This window comes from Pangasianodon hypophthalmus, chromosome 25, assembly GCF_027358585.1.
Source record: "Pangasianodon hypophthalmus isolate fPanHyp1 chromosome 25, fPanHyp1.pri, whole genome shotgun sequence".
In the NCBI taxonomy this organism is placed as follows: Eukaryota; Metazoa; Chordata; class Actinopteri; order Siluriformes; family Pangasiidae; genus Pangasianodon; species Pangasianodon hypophthalmus.
In genome coordinates this window covers 8,655,006-8,674,623 of record NC_069734.1, presented here as the reverse complement: position 1 = coordinate 8,674,623, position 19,618 = coordinate 8,655,006, and the positions used below count along the sequence as shown (strand labels likewise).

Sequence of the window (19,618 nt, the reverse complement as noted above, 5' to 3'; positions counted from 1 at the left end):
TGTACCAAAGCTGCTTTCAACTTCCAATATTGCTTGCTTGTGTTTTTAGGAATATAATTATCATTTTAAAGCAAATTTAATGCAGCACACTCTTAGACATACCTGACTATGTATAAATATCTCAGAGAAACATTGTATTCTTTTTTTTTTTTAGATTCCAGACACAAATAGACATAATACCAAGTTGGAGATTTACATCTCATCACAGGTTACAAGATTAATATTAACTGAGCTTCAAAGATCTACAGACTTGCACTGATATCTTCAAAGTGGTCCTTCTTACCTCCAGCTGTGAAAACCAGAGCAGGTTTTCATGGATGGAATAAACATACCAAGCATGGAAGAGTCCAATCACCCCTGCCAATGTTAAACCAGTCACCATGCCAACAGTCTGCCAACAGCGCAAGTTATTATGTCTCATCCAAGAAGTGCTCCAGCAACTTTTGTCCACCCACTGCCTCGTTTTCAAGACCCCTGTGTGTGCTTTTGTCCCAGAGCTATCCAAATAGATGCTGTCCAGAATGTTCTCTTGCATGCTCTTGCCTCTGCGTCTTGCCTCCATTGCTGCTTTCTCTGCCTTTCTGAGATCTTTTTTGTCTTCCACTGATGATCAGTGTACAATTCAGTGAATGAATCCAGTCTGTGCTTTCCGAGTCTTGAAGGAGGAGCTGGCTCAAACAGTGCTACTAGCTCGTTACTCGTGTAAAAAGATCCAAATTTTACAAGATATTTTATGAGATCAGTAAAAATTCGGGAGACATTTGTAGTCACACAAACCAACAGTCGGCCAAAAGAACTGACCGTTCCACGACCAGACAAGACAGCTGAGATAGGAAGGAAGGTATTTGAGCAGCACAACTGGTGACCTTTTGGTGTTTGAGGGAAAAATGGAAAAAGAAAGCTGAAGACTTGGAACATCACTTGGAAAATGTTAAAAGCATTTGTCCGAGCTTTTTAAACGATCTAAAACTTCAGCTCCGGTCTGAAATGGCGTCCACACGGTGATATAACTGTCATGGGCATGACTTCACACACTGCGAATTCAAGAGAGTCCTGGCTGCAGCTGCTTCATGTCTCACACACCGGTATCCCAGAGGAGATACCAAGCCGATATCAGAACATTTTAGCACAATGTCTACACATCAAAAATATATGGCCCAAATCCAGAAAGTACAAGCCCTGGGTTCATAGGTTACCAAGATATCTGGTTCACATTAAGGTAACCTTGGCTTAACCCAAAGTAACTTCGCCTGACTCATTCTGATCCAGACTTGTACATGTACCTTGATAGAACACAATAAATGAACCATGTGCAACTGTTTGCACTGTATTTACTTTCTCCAAATACAACTCAGACACCTTTGATGAGCCTGCTTCCTCAGTCTGCTCTCTCAAAGACCAAGGGAAATGGATTTCCAGCATCGAGAATTTTCACTGCAAATAAAGCGCTCGCACTCTCATGAGCCCTGACGCACTCCAGGAGGCATTTAACCATAGGAGAAAAACAAGAAACATGCTGGGAATAAAAGCTCCGGTCATTTCTTCCTTCAAAGCAAAGTGAAGCAGCCCACGTTTATCGAGCGAGAGAACAGATGACAGCGGAGAATGAGTCATAACCGAGTCTTAAAATACTACACAGCACACGTTTGCATCACTCTTGTTCTTTCCATTACAGTCGCGGCCAGACTTGATTTAAACCCCAACGCGACCTTTTTATGAGCGGACCAGCACATGCTGCATCTACTGCATTCACCAGGCAGAGGAGAAAAAAAAATACAGATTAACTATATGTACAGCAGGGCCAGTAATACACCACCAAGAACTGTTATGTCATCATTTATCAAAAACTAATACAAAACTTTTCTTGTATGCTTCCTGTAATTCAAGAAAAAAAAAGAATAAACTGTTTATAGACACAAAAAAAATCGTGACAGGGAATATATCAGAAAGTCTTGTTTGCACTCTCCTAATTTAAAAAAAAAAAAAATGGCACAAGGTTACACGTATATAGGGGTGGACAAATGATAAATTCATTAGCTAACCCATAGGGAAAGTAGAAGCTCCAACGAGCTGCCCGGAAACATAATTGACTAGGCTAAAATGTTGTAACTAGCATAATGTAATACTGAGTGTTGAGCTAGTTAGCTAGTTATGTGTGTTAATACAGACTAGCAAGTAATGAATATGAATTAGAAAAGAAAGGCCGACTGTGTAGCCATAGTTATTATCCTCTCAACTGATAGTTTTTGAACAAGTCACCATGTCATTGGCCAACGTTTTAGCAATGAGCTGTAGTGTAAAACTATTAAAAGAAGCAGTAAAAATGTTTAACTGCTTAACTGTGAGATGATGCATGGTGCATGCTGTGTTAGCATGAGCGCTGTATGACAGCTTTGCGCTGCACTCTATTTTGCTCAGTGTTTCTACATATTTGTATACCTGATTCTGAAGATCGTCTGTCACCCGTGAATGCTAATTTATCCGCGTAGTGAAAACTGATCTACTGTCAGCCTCTGCCGATGTGTGTAGTTCAGCAGGTGGTGGGAATCAAACGCACGCAATATAATTAAAGTGAAGTGCATCACACTGCCATGACATGCATTAATTTAATACACACACACACACACCAAATAAAAACTTTTTGTTTCCTTATTTTCTCATTTTGACGCAAACTTGTGCATGCCTTAATGGAAAATGCAATGGAACTGATTTGTTTTAAATAACATGCACTCCCCTAACTGATGACCCCCGTCTACAGGACAAACAGAAATGTAATTTATTGCAGTGTTACATAAATGTGTATGTGAATTATTACACTGCTGGTATGCTTATATAATAAAAGTAATAATAAAAGGGATTAAATCCCAGTTATGTGTATAACAATTCTTCTTCATTCATCACAAGTTCATACTTCTGACAGTTCCAATCATCATTACTGCTTTCAGTAAATCAGTAAACCTTTTTTTTTTAATTTATTTATATTAGTGAACAACATTTCTGTTTTTCTTGTATAATGCCATTACAAGGCTTTTTTAAGCATCAGTTATTCAACCAGCAGTGATTGCTCCACTGAAGCAGAAATGCATGTCCATTTTTTATCATTATATTTTTTTTAAATCATTAATTATATGGCAGGATGGCACATTAGGCCATAGTGTTTAGCTGAATATAGTATACATGAATAAATGCGAATATAAATATTATTCACGGGGTCAGAAGTCTTTGAACTGTTACACATTATTAATACTTGTTTAGTGGGATTATGTCAAATAATAGTTATGCATATTGGAAAATGGTAAGCTTTAGGACACAAAAAAGACACGTCTCTTCATACATAGTATACAGTATATTAACATGGCATTGCAATATAGTTCTTGTTAAGCGATTCTTCAAAGAAAGTAAAGCTCCATTATATAATACATTCAACATAATACGATTTATATTACATTCAGTCTGCAGAGTGGAAGACAAGACAATCTGTATTTCTAATGAATGCACACATCTGTGTGATCTCAGAGACAGGAAAGGAATGCAGAACATGTCTCATGGCCCAATTACAACTGCCCTGTCTTGCACATGTATTACTAATACACTTTTTTTTTTTCAGAACAAAATGCAGAGTCTGTTAGGAGGATATGAGGATAATGCACACTGCCAAAATAAGCAACTGTTTAAACCATCATCTGATCTGGGGAAGGCCTCGTGTTCAGACCTTTCTGACAGTTCAGAACACTGACCAAAAGAAACGTCTCTGTCTGAACATGACAACTTTTTGGCTCTCTTTTGGACTTCTGTTACAGCTTTGGAAGCTACTGTATAATCTCCTGCCCACTGTTAATACATGAAAATTATCTGGGAAAGCAAAACATTCATTCACCATATTTGGAGAATAAATCACACTTTTCCAGGAAGGAAGCGTGTGTGTGTGTCAAATATTAAGTAGCAACTCGGAGAACAGCACAAAATAAACCTGCTCTTGAAGAATTTATGACCACTGAGCTGCTTTTTCCATTCACATTGGTGCTCTAATATCTCCTTCAACTTCTATACCAGCAGGAATAATTTATGTCACGCTTGACTGAACTAGGTGTGGCATGGTATACAAAGATTCATGGTATGATAATGCAATATATATCAGTTTTCAACACAGTGATAGCTGCAGGTTACATCTTTTTAAAATGAACAATATATCACACTGAAAAAAGTATTACATTACATTATTAATGTACAGTATTTCTCTTGTATATTGTATATAGGTTATGTAGAGAAGTAACAAGTTGACCATCAAAACAAAGTTTGCTGTTTGTATGTGCGAAAACCTGCCGAATGTCTCTGTGGCCGAATTCTGGCAAAAATAACAAATATATATATATATATATATATATATATATATATATATATATATATATCAGGTTTTGGCCAAAATAAGGTTCTCTGTCTATAATATACTCTGACATGTCAATTTTAATAACCATTAGGAAAACAATATAGTCAGTCTAATCAAGTCAGTTTGTAATCTGATCCTCGCTGTTAAAAGGTCTGTGATGCACCACAGTCTGAATGAAATCATTCAATGCAATTTTCTCCATTTTCACGTTTGCTTGCAATCAGCCTTTAAAATGTGATCACTTGATTCGTTAACATACATGTAAAAGAGAAATATGTCAGGTCAGGAAAACCTATAGTTTTCCATACTATATAGTAGAAAAAGTCAAAGTTTCACCATATGGAAGGTTTTGCCAGGCCACCACAGAAAAATACATACTATATTATTTAACATATTACAAAATCCGGAAGTAGGAACTCACTCTTGGAGTCACTCATTGCTGTGACTCAGTCAAGAGAATTATATTGGGTATATACTACACTGAATAGGTTGTACATTAGGTTGGATCCTAAGTAGTGAATATATACTATATAGGAATAGGAATCCATTTGGGATTTAGCCTAACTACTTGTTTGTGGTTTACAAATTTATTAAAGTATATTAATAATGTATTATTTAGTTTAAAAATGTCAAATTTTCAAGTGGATTCCAGTATAAATGGAATAGTTGACTGTCAAGGTTTGAAAAAAAAAAATACATTCATTTAAAAAATTTTTTTTTTTTTTTAAATAATAATAATAATAAACAAAAACCTCTTGACTGATTTTGACCTTCTGTGATTTATGTAATAATGCATCATGTAGCGCTACTGCTAAAGCTCATTCAGTCTCTGGTAGTATTCAGTTATAAGCTCACTATTATTCAAATGCATTAAAATACTAAACATTCCAAATAATTTCAATTCAAATGCAACTACAAATGTATTTGACAGCTCTAGTTTAAAATTTCAGTTTGCAGTTTGTTACAAGAAGGTAAGGCCTTATCTCTACTGGTATAATAATGAATGATGTAACATGAAACCACAAGCTTGGTCTTTGCTGCATTAAAATGTGTAAATGAATATTTCTTTTCACAGTCGACTCCTTTACATGGCAACTTAGATTAGTTATACTCTAGGTGGAAATATCTCAGTTTCATATTATGCAGCGAAACCCATATGATGAAGAAAAAGGTCAGTTAATTTCCTGGAGAATGTCAGCTCTTACAATCTTTGCTCAGCTAGGGCTTCGCCGGAAATATCAAGTAAATGCGTCCATCTTCTCCATGTCTCTTTCTTTATCTTGTCTGAAAGTGTCATGGAGTTCAAGGCAAAAGCAAAGGAATCAGCCCTGGGAGTACTTCTGTATGCCAGTGAGTTTCATAATACATGCAGTACAGTGATACTTGAAACTGGCCTGAGGGTTAAACTACAAACATCTAAAGAGCAACCATACATGTGCGCCTGCTAAAATGTGTCCTTCTCAGACTGGTCAACTGTTCAGATCCGATGTTTTGGCTTACTATTTAACATGTACATTACAGATATCAAGGTAAAGGCTCAGAATCATTATGCTGTTTTAAGTCTCAAATACACTCGTATGATATAACTATTTAATAGTCTACTACAAGTTATCACTTAAAGATTTTCCGAATTGTAGCCTTTTTCTCCCCAATTAAATGAGAGACATGCCAGTCGACATATTAATCTGGAATGATGCAGTTGTACTGAATGCTATGATATTAACTAACACCACCTGGAAGCCCCATCTCCTTCCCCCAATGTCACATACTATCGACCTGACTCACTGGACACCCCTGCCTTCAGTCAAGGTAAATAGACAATGTTTTTAGTTAATTAATGTGAAACAAAATCTAACAATGTAAGCTATGCAATAGCAAAGTATCCTGTGTTGGTCAGCACTCAGAGGACAGCAGAACAGTGAAAATGTGGACATTAGACAACAATTTGTTAAAGGATTATTAAAAATGTTTTTTTTTTTTTTTCCCCACCTAAAACTCCACCACCCAGCTGTGTTTTTGCAACTGGCACTGCCAGCCAGCAGTTCCTGACTTCACAGTTGATATTATTATTATGCCCTCCCATACTCTGCTTAAATCTGAAATGGCTGAAATGTTTGTTTTCCTGTCTTTTCTAGGCTGTCAGGTCTGGATCATTTAATCATTTACCGCAATCTTTTTAAATTATAAATTGCAATCAAGGGAGGATGAATATTGCATAAGTTTACTCTAAACACTGTCTCCTAAAAATAGATGCACATTAACAACAGAGTACAAAAATAACAATTCTTGAGAACTGACAAATCTTCAGTAAACAAAAAGAGACTCTAACCTTGTTGAAAATTTATTCATATTTAATCAATGAATATTTAACCTCACAGGGTCAACGATTGCTACTTCTGTGCCTGGTGAGTAGAGTTCTTTCTTTCACTAATTAACTAGGGTTGTTAATGTGTTAATAATGAGTCAACACAATGAATTTTAAGCACACTTATCACAGCAGCTTGATAGAACACCATACACTCTCCACAGCCCTATTACAGTGTTTCTGCAGAACAGTGCACACAGTTCAACACTCCATCATAGTTTCTCTGCAGAACAGCACACAGTCCCAGATGCTCTCACACTGGCATTATAGAACAGTGCACAGTCTCTAAGCACCATCACAGCATCTCTACAGAAAAGTGCAGTCTCCAATGCTCCTATATTGTACACTCACCAAAGGTCAGTATCTAAACAGTCTTCAAACTATCAGCATCTCTACAGAACAGCTCAGCTCCAGTGCTCTATTTCAGTGTCTCTTCCATTTTCATGAGCATGGTGAATGCAAAAAATACGGCAAAAAAATTAGTGAAAAGTACATAATCGAATTCCATCTGTAAACGGAGATCAGCTGTCAAAATTTCTGCAATGCTCCTGCACCACCATCAAATGCAACCTTTCAATTCAATTTTCTCCCTTTTCACTTTTGGGATAACCAGACTTTGCTAGAACTTTTACTTTTGGTTGAGATACATGCAGAATGGAAACAGGATAGACACATTACACTGAAAGCTCACCTTTATATTGGAGAACCACAGGTCATTTTCATGAAGTGTAGCCACGTAGATGCAACACAGCAGGCCCAGACTAACTCCTACTATAGAACCGATGATAACACACAACACCGTCCACCATGATGTGCCTTCTGAAACATAAATATAATTACATCATGATATTACACCAAGCACCATTAAATGCTTAGACACTGCTATTTAAAATCCATCACAGTACTTTTATGGTCTATTGTGCTGCACTGGCAGACTTTTTGAGTCCTTGACAGGAAAATGGTACTGACCAGTAGTTGTTTTATCCAAGTTGCCAGCTGCATGCTCACACCGCTGACTCTGAGGTTCCAGACCCACTTCCTTCACTTTATTGCTTTTCCTCTGCCTTAGGGCAGTCATGTTCGATCACAGATCCTGAAACACACACACAGAGAGGCTCCTTATAACAGTCACATTTCAGGATATTTATCTTAGGTCTATCTCATTTTATAAATAACGCACTTAATTTCACAAGATGTTTCTGTCATATCCTACAATACAAAACTACAATTCATATTTGCATGCTTTTATTTGCTTTAGCTTTTTTCATATTTTAGTTACGAATCAAAACTTTCATTTAGTTTCAAAAATGTGAAAAGAGAAGTCCTACTGCAGCTACATCGCTCCTTTCAATAACACTTATGCAGATTCAATTTTAAAACATAGAACAGCAAGACAATGTGAAGACTGTAGGGAGTCAGAACACCCTCTGTCCCTGAAATGGCTGTGTACTCTTATGTTTTCAAATTTCCAAACACATTATTTAAGGACTCTTCTCACCTCAAGGCAGCTTGATTCACTGATACAGGCCTCTACTTCAGTAAACCCTATTTACTATATAATACCCTAGTTAGTAGGGATGCATTAAACCAGCAGAGAATCAGTATCAATGACCTGAAATGCTGGATTTATTTTAAATATGTATTTAGATCTTTTCTAAACAAATTCATTGACATAAACTGAGCCTTGAATGTGTGTGATTTTATCCAATCACCAAAACAGTACAGGGACACAGCTAGTTTTATGCATGTTGTCATCACTGTGGCACAACTTATAGATCAATATCCAGAGCTTTGATATCTGTATTCTATCGGAAAAATAGGATCAGGACATCCTTATTAGGGCTTTTTATACCCCTTTAGTGACTTTGTAACTTTATTTAAAAAAACAAAACAAACAAACAAAAAAAACAGCATCCGAATGAAGATTGCCCTGAATTCAATACGGTTCTCCAGCTCACATCACAGCTGCTGGTTATACAAGTTGACTGAGTTGTGTTTTCATAAACCAATATTCCCAACAATCACTGGCCACCATTGTTCCCAGCAGCCAATTACCGATCGCCATCGTTCAATATAACCAATCACTGAGTACCACTGATGTCCCACCCACCACCCACGCACTTCTTAATTCTCACTCTCACTTTTTTTAAACTATCTTCTTGGGCGAGTTATTCCATCCATAACCATTTCCTACATGTCTATTTCCCGACTACTCACTACCACTGCTTCGTTTTGTCTGATAGAAATTATTTAGTATTATTAGTATTTTGTAATTGTTAGCATTTTGTAAATATGTAAATAGTTGGACATGGATTTGTAAACACGGAAAGTTTGTGGTGCCATAACCAAAAAAGATAAGAAATAAATTATTATTATTATTATTATTATCATTTTCTATTCTGATAAAACTCTATTTCTATTCTGTCTTCAGAAATTCTTAATTCTTCATGTAACACCTTTTTGATATGCAAATAATCATAACAATGTATTGAATATGCAAATTAGTCTGTGGCGTCATCTGGTGACTTCTAGCAACTCAAGCGTACATTAGCTACTTGCCCCTGAAAAGAGTTTTCAATGGCTGAAAGCATAGTGTAGGATATCCAACACACCCCTGAGATCCACAATGCACTGCAGCAGATGCAGAACACCCATAATGCACTTTTCAGAAAAGAGTAAACACTGCTGATGCAGTCTGAAGAGCATAATGGGGCAATGAACTCGGGGTTAACAGGAAAATTGGAAAGTAACTTCTCAATATGTATTATTCTGCTGAGAAATAAAGACCGTTATGCCGCATTATGGCTTGTTATGGTCTGTCTTTTAGCGTCTAGACACGATTTATACCTTATGCAGGGTTTTTATTTTGTTTTTTTACAAAGCAGCCTGCTTCTAAATAAGCCGCAAAAGCAGAAGCGCAGTGCAACACAACTCCAAGCAGGGAGATATGACTGTATGTGAGCATCTTTGTGGTTATGTTTCCCATTCATCCGCAGGCCTTTGTTACCGCACCGCTCTTTCCTGCTCACGCCGCCGCTGGAACTGCATCGAAACCCCGCATGACCATCACAGTCGCTACGGTGCCTTTGAGTGTCCCTGCTTTGCATGCAATGGAATCCATTTAGATAATGATTAAATTTGCCTATGAGTTCGTGTCTCACCCTGTTCCTCTGAGCTCGGGGCAGGTTGTCGGATATCTGGTAACGCCTCCTCTTTTCGCAGGACACGGAGAATGAAGCAAGCAGCCGGACAAGTGCAGCGCCTCTGCTCTTCGCTTCTCAGTTAGCAAGTGGCTAATGATGATAAAAGTCCATCTTGCACAGATTATCGGTCCTGAAGTGACCGGAGCCGCTGCGTTTCCCCTCTCAGTGAGCCGAGCCCGTACAATAGCACAGCGCCACGTGGAAACACACAGGAGACTCTTCACAAGCTTCCCATAAGGACAGCCAGAATTAATCAAAGAGGAACTGAAAATGAAGAGCTAAACTCAGTCTTTCAGTAATCCCTCGCTACAGGATAAAAAGTCCCAGTCTGTGTCCAAAGCCTTAAATGCGCTCTTGCTGTGATTTTGTTTGAAATCTCATACTGCCCAAGATACTGCTAAATAACTACTCTCATTTTACTTTTCTACATAAACACTAAGACAAACAGCAACAGCATAACATTTGTCATGTCATTTAGTATCAAAGGCGTCTACTTAAATATAGTAGTCTATGACATTTTAACATACTATTTAGTATGGTAGTATTCGCGCTTAACTGTAACCATGGCGACCCTTGAGAACGCCACCACTACTGTTAGTCTATGAGTACATACTAGTTAGTGCTTTAGTATGAGTGTTTGACTGTAACCATGGCGACCCTTGAGAATGCCACCCTTTGTGACAGTCTATGAGTACATACTAGTTAGTGCTTTAGTATGAGTGTTTGACTGTAACCATGGCGACCCTTGAGCATGCCACCCTTTGTGGCAGCCTATGAGTACATACTAGTTAGTGCTTTAGTATGAGTGTTTGACTGTAACCATGGCGACCCTTGAGAACGCCACCACTACTGGCAGTCTATGAGTACATACTAGTTAGTGCTTTAGTATGAGTGTTTGACTGTAACCATGGCGACCCTTGAGCATGCCACCCTTTGTGACAGTCTATGAGTACATACTAGTTAGTGCTTTAGTATGAGTGTTTGACTGTAACCATGGCGACCCTTGAGCATGCCACCCTTTGTGGCAGCCTATGAGTACATACTAGTTAGTGCTTTAGTATGAGTGTTTGACTGTAACCATGGCGACCCTTGAGAATGCCACCCTTTGTGACAGTCTATGAGTACATACTAGTTAGTGCTTTAGTATGAGTGTTTGACTGTAACCATGGCGACCCTTGAGCATGCCACCCTTTGTGGCAGCCTATGAGTACATACTAGTTAGTGCTTTAGTATGAGTGTTTGACTGTAACCATGGCGACCCTTGAGAACGCCACCACTACTGGCAGTCTATGAGTACATACTAGTTAGTGCTTTAGTATGAGTGTTTGACTGTAACCATGGCGACCCTTGAGCATGCCACCCTTTGTGACAGTCTATGAGTACATACTAGTTAGTGCTTTAGTATGAGTGTTTGACTGTAACCATGGCGACCCTTGAGAACGCCACCCTTTGTGGCAGTCAATGAGTACATACTAGTTAGTGCTTTAGTATGAGTGTTTGACTGTAACCATGGCGACCCTTGAGCATGCCACCCTTTGTGGCAGCCTATGAGTACATACTATTTAGTACTTTAATATGAGTGTTTGCCTGTTACCATAGCAAGCTGTGAGCACGCGACCACCGGCAGTGTTCTTTTCCCATACTTATTATAAGCTTAATTTGGATTAAGTGAACAATATTGTGATACTATGCACTGAGCTGGTAGTTTATTAGTTATTAAATCTCTGTTTGTAGAAACTGTCAACTCAGAGTATTATTTCCACAGGATCCTTTTTTTCATTCACTCAAAACATATCACTTGTCCTTTTTCAGGATAAAGTAGACATTTCTGAGACACTACAGTCCAGGGGTGTCCAATCGTATCCGGAAAGGGCCGGTGTGGTTGCAGGTTTTCACTCCAACAAGCAGAAGCCAAATCTGAGTCCTGCTTGATTGGAATGAAGGCCTGCACCCACACTGGCCCCTTACGGATAAGATTGAACACCCCCTCTATAGTCATTCTCTTAATAAAATAGTTATAGTTTCTCTTAATAAAATAAGAGTTTCAAGGGTCAAGGGACATTTCGACAAGTGCATGGTTCTGTAGGTTCATTCTGCCACACAGCTACTAGTCCAGGCTCTTGTTATCTCAAACCTAGACTACTGCAACGCATTACTCCCGGGCTTCCTAAGCCAGCTCCATCAAACCTCTTCAGATGGTTCAGAATGCAACAGCACTCCTTGTTTTCAACCAGCCCAAAAGGACCCATGTTACACCCCTCTTCATCTCCCCCCACTGGCTTCCTGTAGCCGCCTGCATCAAATTCAAGGCCTTGATGCTCACGTACAAGACCTTGTCTGGAACTGCACCCCCTTACCTCAACACTCTCCTTGAGGTTTATGTTCCCTCCCTCAACCTGCGATCAGCTAACCACCGACGCCTGGTAGTGCCCTTTCCAGAACCTTCAAACTGATCGCACCTCAGTGGTGGGATGAACTTCCAACCTCAAACCAGACAGCAGAATCCATCACCGTCTTCAAAACACTTAGCTAACCCCTAACTTGTCACCACTCGGGAAAAAAAAAAACCTGCTCTTACACCTGCTGTTACACCTCTACTCTGTGCACTTTGCTCCTCTAACACTCAATTAAAAGACTTGTATGATAGCACTACTTGTACTGTTCTCTGCTTGGTGTATAGCTTTCCTTGTATTTCCTCATTTGTAAGTCACTATGGATAAAAGCATCTGCTAAATGAATAAATGTAAATGTAAAATGTAAATGTCATGGTCAAGTCTAAATGTCTTTATTCACACATTTCAGGTAGGTAAGAGTGAACATGTTTGCATGGGAGGTGTTTGAGGCTGGGATGTTTATATTGCCAGTGCAGCTTTTTTCTTCCACTAGTCCATCTCGTGGTATGTTGTGTAGAAGAGGATATAATCTGTGACCCTTTTTAAAAGTTTAACAGAAATGGCACCACTGAATGAGGACCATCATCCATAATAAACAACATGATGTTGTAGATATTGACAATATGTCCTGAGGCTTACTGGAAAGGCATGGTCCACTTGGTTTTGAGGTCCTTTTTTATATCCATCCATCTTCAGTAATCATTTTATTCTAGGCAGGGTCATGATGATTCCGGAGCATATCCCGGGCATACTAGATGTAAGATGGGTCTACATTCTGGATAGAAAAGAAGCCCATTTCAGAGGACAGATGCACACATCTGGAGTAGCTAAGCCTCCTACTGTCGTGTTTTTGGGGTGGTAGGAGGAGACCAGAGAACCTGGAGGAAACACACACACACACACACACACACACACACACACACACACACACACACACACACACACTAACTTGAACCAGGGTCCCTAGAGCTGAGGTGACAACACTATCCACTGCACCAATGTACCATTCTTCCTTTTTTCCACTGATGAAATAATAATGTAAGATTCATTATCTAGAGCTTGAGACAGTGTCTGTTCAAAACTACGCACTACTCCTGCTGTACATGTTACCAGATCCAGAGTGAGTTTCTGAACGAGAAATCTTTTACTGATTCTACATTTAATGATCACACTGTTAAAGGGAGTCTAGGGACATTGGACAAGTATAGTAGTACACAGTAACACTGTCAATGTCCTAAATCCCAGGTAGAGAATAGTTCTTCATCCATGAAGACAGCATGCTAGAACACTGTAGTTTGAATTTTGATCAAATCTTGCTTAGGCTCTGGATTTGGTCATGGCTGTGATGATGATGGTAGTTACAGTTAAAAATCAGTAGTGACATGCATTTACGGTGCCATACTTCACAAATGCAATATCCTACCCTTGACAGGAAAAACTGCACAATTTAGTGAACCAGTTGGATGTGTTACTTAAGTACTGCCAAACACACACTGCTCCTTGCCCACTGTTGCCATGGTAGACACGGCAGCAACACACCATTACTGAAACGGAGCACTTTTACCTGTTGGAATAATAATGCACATTGATTTTTTTTTAATTAAAAGATTCCAATTGAAAGCATATGAGACTTATCCTCATCTTCGAGTGAAAGAAGCACCCCGAGCAAGAGCCGCACGCGTCCTGAAAACACTGGGATGAGAGAGGATTTAAAAAGGGACTCTTATCTCGGTAAAAAAAAAAAAAAGAAAACAAAAAATAGTAAATTGTCCTCAGGCATATTTTCTAATCTAATAGTTTAGCATCCACGACAGAAATGAGGCAATTATCAACACTTTTGTTGTTGGATTTTGATCCTATAGAAGATGCTGAATTGAATTGCTTATCTTTAGTGGACCAACTAATGAGAAAAGATAATGTTAATAATTCATGCATGCTGGTTGTAGCAGAGAAAGGCAGCTTAAACCCTAAGGGCAATAAGTGTGCTGTGAGCAGTGCAGCGCCTTTGTTGACTATGTGAGTAACTTTCAACCAAACTTGTCTACTCTCTTTCTGTTTTTAGACACATCTAGAACAAGCCGGCCAACCAAAAACAGCAACACCGCATCTCTCCCTGTGGAATTGATTGAAGAGAAACCTGAGGAAGTATACCCTTTAGGTAAAGGAGGCTTATCATGTTACACATAATTTATGCAAGAGAATTCAGAAACCATGTCTTCTTAGTGTGTGCAGATATTTTTGTATACCTTTCAAGCCAATCATAGGCAAAATATGTATGAACTCTTATGAGCGAGAATGATTTTGTTGCAGTCTTTGTGATTGAATCTAGAAGAAAATGTACTGAAGCTTCCCAAGACAATGAGTGAAATAGGTCAGCCTGTTTAATAAGATTAATAATAAACAATTTCTTTATTTTTTATTTTCTTATCCAGAGGAAAGAGCTACAGTAGGGTAGTGAGATCCACACCCAGAAACATGAGCAACACTTGGCTTATTAAGAAAAAGCTGGAGCAGATCAAGGCAGAAATGCAGAGACTTTCAGAACGGCACGCTCTCACTCGCCCTGAACGGTCAGACTTTATATCTCAACAGTTCTCTACCACTGTACAGAGAGTTGGTGTACACACAGATAAAGGAAATTGATCAGTTCCCAAAATTTGCACTTTATGGACAAAATAAGATGCATTGAATATTAGTTGAGACCTACAAATGCTTTTCTTAATTATATTTCTCATTATTTTAAAATTCTGAACTGCAGTATAACAGTATACCAATATGATAAGGAAATCTAAAATACTTACAGTATTTAAATGATAAAATGCCAGCATAAAACATTCAAAATGTATTTCCAGATGCAGCATATCCCTCAAATTAAAAAAAGAGTAGCCCACGTTTTAAAGAACAAAAATACCAGGTGAAAATTAGACAAATATTATCTCTACATTGTTAGCTAGACTACTGAAGACTACAAGAGTTATTTTATTATGAGCAATCATATTAACAAGACTTTAAAGATGTTCTAGCCATGTCCATAACCAAGTAATTTAATATTTGCTTTGCTGGCACAGTGTAATATGGCAGTGTAATTTATTTTTGTCTTCTTTGAAAATGTGAAAATTGTCACAATACTTTTGACATATCACAAGCTCAGTCGTATATATCTATGTGCTTGTTTAAAAAGATTGCTTCTACATGTCTAATTTACAGGGACATGCATGGCAGACACTACACATAATCTAAACCTAATAATGGACAGCTTTTTAAAGAAAAAAAGAAAGAAAGAAAGAAAAACATAATTGTTGATACTGTGAAGCTTTCTGTAAGGAAATGCTTGTTTAACATTTATGGAAGGAATCTCCAGTATCAGCACTTTGTAATAGTCACGAATAATGATGTCTTCAGCACAGAGGAGGTTGTGATTTGTGGGGTTTTTTTCGGTAATATGACAAGCTCCATTTCTTTTGTCTTATTAACTTCAACAAAGGGAAAAAAGAATGGCTAGTGAGGGAACGAATGCTATACTATAAGTGAGAACAGGAACGAACTTGTTTTTTTGTGGACTTTCCACAAAATTAAATGTAACTATAACTGGGCAAAAAGTGGGTCCACCTTTAATAAATAAAAGATTGTTGGCAAATTGCCATGGTATAAGAGGAATAAAACATTTCTAGACATGCTGTTATTGAAAAATAATCAACTTCAGGGTGGAAACAGTAACTCTGCTTCACGATGGGGCATGACACCACCGTTGGTGCTTATTTTCCCATAACAGAATGCCTCATCCTTATTACGTATCCGATGAATACACAACTTTCATTACAGTCGATGTGAGAACTGTGAATGAAACACTGATGTTCACACATAACAATAGACTCACTGCTGGGAAACATATCCCTGAAATAGAGCACAATTTATTTTTTTTGGTTCTTATCTCTCAGTGCTTCATCTCCAGCTTCAAACATACTCTGCATGTATTTTGTGCAGGAAAGCGTATCATCCTTTTGTGTGGAACAGCCTGAGTCCTTACAGAGACACCACAGAGATTGACTATCTGATCGCCATGGTGAGAGCCTGCAGCTCCGGTGCCACACTTATCAGAGTTAGTCTGGTCTCTCAGCAGCCTCAGTTTATTGGTATATATGTTTTTGGCATATATACCATTATATTATTATAAATTATATTAATATTACTTTTATGGATGCCATAATGTTTAATTAGTGTAGAGATTGTAGAATAAATAAGATCTTTTCAGACATTCATAGAGTTGATATTTCATTTTTACTTGTTAATATGAATATTAATCATGCATGGCTTAAAGGAAAAAGGCACATGCTGTATTATTGTGCATGCTGGTGGCCACAAAGGCAGGCCGGGATTATAAAGAGCAACTATCAGCCAACTGGTTTAGCAAAAAATTCAAAAAGAAAAATTTTCTACTTACCAAAGTGGTGCTTATTCAGCGAAGATATACCTAAGTCTTCATAAACGTGCACCAAATGACACCATTTGCTACGTAAGCTACCTATTTTCATTTTTAAATAAACGATTTTGTAATGTAGCAGGAATTTTGTAAAATAGTAGAAAATATAGGTTCAAAGTGGATCTTTGAATCTTATTATCTCTTTCTCGCTGTACATTGGTGTTCTATTCCACCGTGAGAATGGACATGGACTTACTGGATATTTTCAATCAGTATAAACAAATGAATTAGTTTATTGCCACAAGTCTGTTGGAAGATTAGTCAGGACACTGTTGGGTTTCTGTGTGTAGAGTATCGTGACTTAATGAGCTATTAACCCCTACTGTGGAGTGTGACATCACAAATAAATTCAATGCTAAACATGAACACCAAAACTGGCGGAAATATCATTTTTTGGTCTCTTGGTAAAAAGAGTTAACTTTCTGCTTTCTGGTACAGTTCCTTCTTCGGAAGTCTACGTGTCTCTGTTGTGACTTCGTACAGCCATGCTTCTTGTTGCTTTGCTTGGAAAGTTACCAAATTGTGCTAAGGAAATGTCCAAGATTAGCACGGTGGCACAGTGAGTAGCGTTGCTGTCTTTTGCATGTTTTCCCAGTGTTCATGTGAGTTTCCTCAGCGTTCTCCGGTTTCCTCCCACCTCCCAAAAACATGACAGTATCTGGATTGGCTACTCCAACTTGTCCATAGGTGTGAATGAATGTGTGATTTTGTATGTGTGTGTGTGTGTGCCACAACTGATAGTCTATTGAAAGTTAAAATCAGCTGATTAAACCGTTTTTTTTCTTATTTTTGCGGCTAAGATTTGACACTCCTGCGTTTGTCCATGTTTATAGATTACAAAAGTTATACTGTGTCCTACTACAAGTCCCACTTGTGTGACCATTTTTTTCCCCTATTTGATGTGATTTGGGTTTGGGTGATTTGGGGTGAAATAGAGCTTGGATGGCTACATTAACCTTATAGTTTCAGTGGAAAAATAAACAATTGAATGTTAGCCAACACACATGCCTTGGCTGATCAACTATACTTGGGGGAAGTGTTTTTTTCACTGCATTTCAAACAAATCTATATATAGAGCTCACCTTCAAATGTGCCTTATGTCAGCTTTCCATCAATCTACCCATCCTTCACATGATCAAGCTGTTGATCGAGTGTTTTGTTCTTAATGTGCTTTGTTTTTCAGTCCTCTGGCCATCGTAGCAGGGATCGAAGAGCTTCAGGAAGAACTGTCCATCTGTCACACTGACACATCCTGACCAGTCATTTAAAGAATACTGGACATTTATGATTTTCACATCGAGCGTAGTGAGGAAAGCAACATATTTACACTTTTACATAGTTAAAGAGCATTTAATGTGCTAAAGCCTACCCAAATCTCCTCTTTATTCAATTTAATGACTGGCCTTTCAGTATTTGCCTGAAAATATTTTCTTCTTTTAGTAAAGTCTTTTAGTCTTGTTTGTTCAATGTTTTACAAGCTCCAGCACTGATCACGCAGAGTACGTCACAGAGATGCTCTGAACATCCCGCCGGCAAATAAGATTAAAAAGAATGACTGTGATATAATTTATTGTGTCCTTCATGTAAGTCCCCATCATATTTAAAATTCAAGCATGTTGGATCATGCTGCTTGAAGATGGAATTCATAAAACGCCTAAAGAGCATCTTTTAGATATGCATATGTGCCATTGTGTGTGAAACCCCTTTGAAATTCTTAGATGTTCCATGCTGAAACTGATGAAAGAGAAAGATGTGTGCATCCACATGGTTGGAGGAGAAGTATTAAAAGAATGCTGCAGCCGGTATGAAAGGGTTTAAGATTATCAAAGAGATTTAGGAGAATAAATTGGTAGGCAGTTCACTGAAGTGAGGGATTATGGCGCAAGAAAAGTGTAAATGTTTAATGGCTCACTCTCTCTTTCTCTCTCTCTCGTTTTTTTAATTTATTTATTCTTGGAAGGCACTCATGTCTGGCTTTAGTTACTGATAAGCCCAAAGGAGAAAGTAGGTTGCAGCCTTTTTCCTCATTCTACGCACTCTATCTCTTTCTGGAGAAGTTTGGATGGGGAAGTAAGAGATTTAAAATATGAGGCCACGGCTTATTAAAGTTAAGCTACTACGTTTTCCAGTGGACTCAAGTGCAATTCTTAAAGCCATGATAGAAAACGGTGTCTGTTTTTCTCTCCATCCACTTACCTAAGCACAAAATCAAGGTTTTTGGGGGCTGTGTAAAAAAAATAATAATAAGGGATTTGGATTTATCTGGTAAAAAGTACAAAATAGGCAAAAGAGCCACTTGACGCAAGAGTGTGCTCTCTTTTTTCCTAAGTGATTTACTTTTTTCCCCTCTCTCTCTCTCTCTCTCTCTCTCTGCAGTCATCTCTTGTTTTTCCATGAACTCCAATTTCAAGAAGCTTTGAAAAGAAGCTCCCCCTGCCACCTTTTTTTTTTTTTTGCCAAAGCGCAGTGCAATTCACCCCGGCTTATCACTGCTCCTGCAGTCCAGGGATATGATATTTACCATTACCATTAAATCCACCAGAGACTGCTTTAAATTTAAATACTGGCTACTGACTTGACTTTGCCTCATATTTCAATAAAATCCTGTGCTCAAATAATATGAAACAAACTCAAATGTAATAGAGTTTGCTTATCATTAAAAGGGTTTAATGTGATCTAAATCCCAAAGTCTGTGTTGTTTTGTGATAGCACTCAGAATAATGTGGGTCTACTGTAGGATAATGTGTTGCATAATGTGCTCAGTAAGACTTTCATTTAAGGTTCAGTAAT

At 38.1% G+C, this 19,618-nt stretch overlaps 1 protein-coding gene and 1 long non-coding RNA gene across 4 annotated transcripts in view; one reads left to right on the top strand and one right to left on the bottom strand.

Moving 5' to 3' along the window:
* dpy19l3 (dpy-19 like C-mannosyltransferase 3) overlaps window positions 1-10,052 on the bottom strand; it is a 52,564-nt gene extending 42,512 nt beyond the window's left edge. The window contains exons 1-3 of one of the 3 annotated variants that reach the window (XM_026937520.3): window positions 9,914-10,052; window positions 7,722-7,845; window positions 7,444-7,571 (exon numbers count right to left, since the gene is read on the bottom strand). In XM_026937520.3, coding sequence (XP_026793321.2) covers window positions 7,444-7,571; window positions 7,722-7,830 — 237 coding nt within the window. In that variant the 5' untranslated portion in view covers window positions 7,831-7,845; window positions 9,914-10,052. Of the gene's footprint in view, window positions 1-283; window positions 2,451-7,443; window positions 7,572-7,721; window positions 7,846-9,913 lie in introns of those variants that run through there. The other 2 variants (XM_053229595.1, XM_026937519.3) reach the window with 2 other exon arrangements.
* A 3,601-nt stretch (window positions 10,053-13,653) lies between these two features.
* On the top strand, window positions 13,654-19,393 carry LOC117596098 (uncharacterized). Its single transcript, XR_004577275.2, has 5 exons — window positions 13,654-14,079; window positions 14,411-14,506; window positions 14,781-14,918; window positions 16,333-16,411; window positions 18,012-19,393. It is a non-coding gene; the product is annotated as an uncharacterized LOC117596098 (long non-coding RNA).
* The last annotated feature ends 225 nt before the right edge of the window (window positions 19,394-19,618 follow it).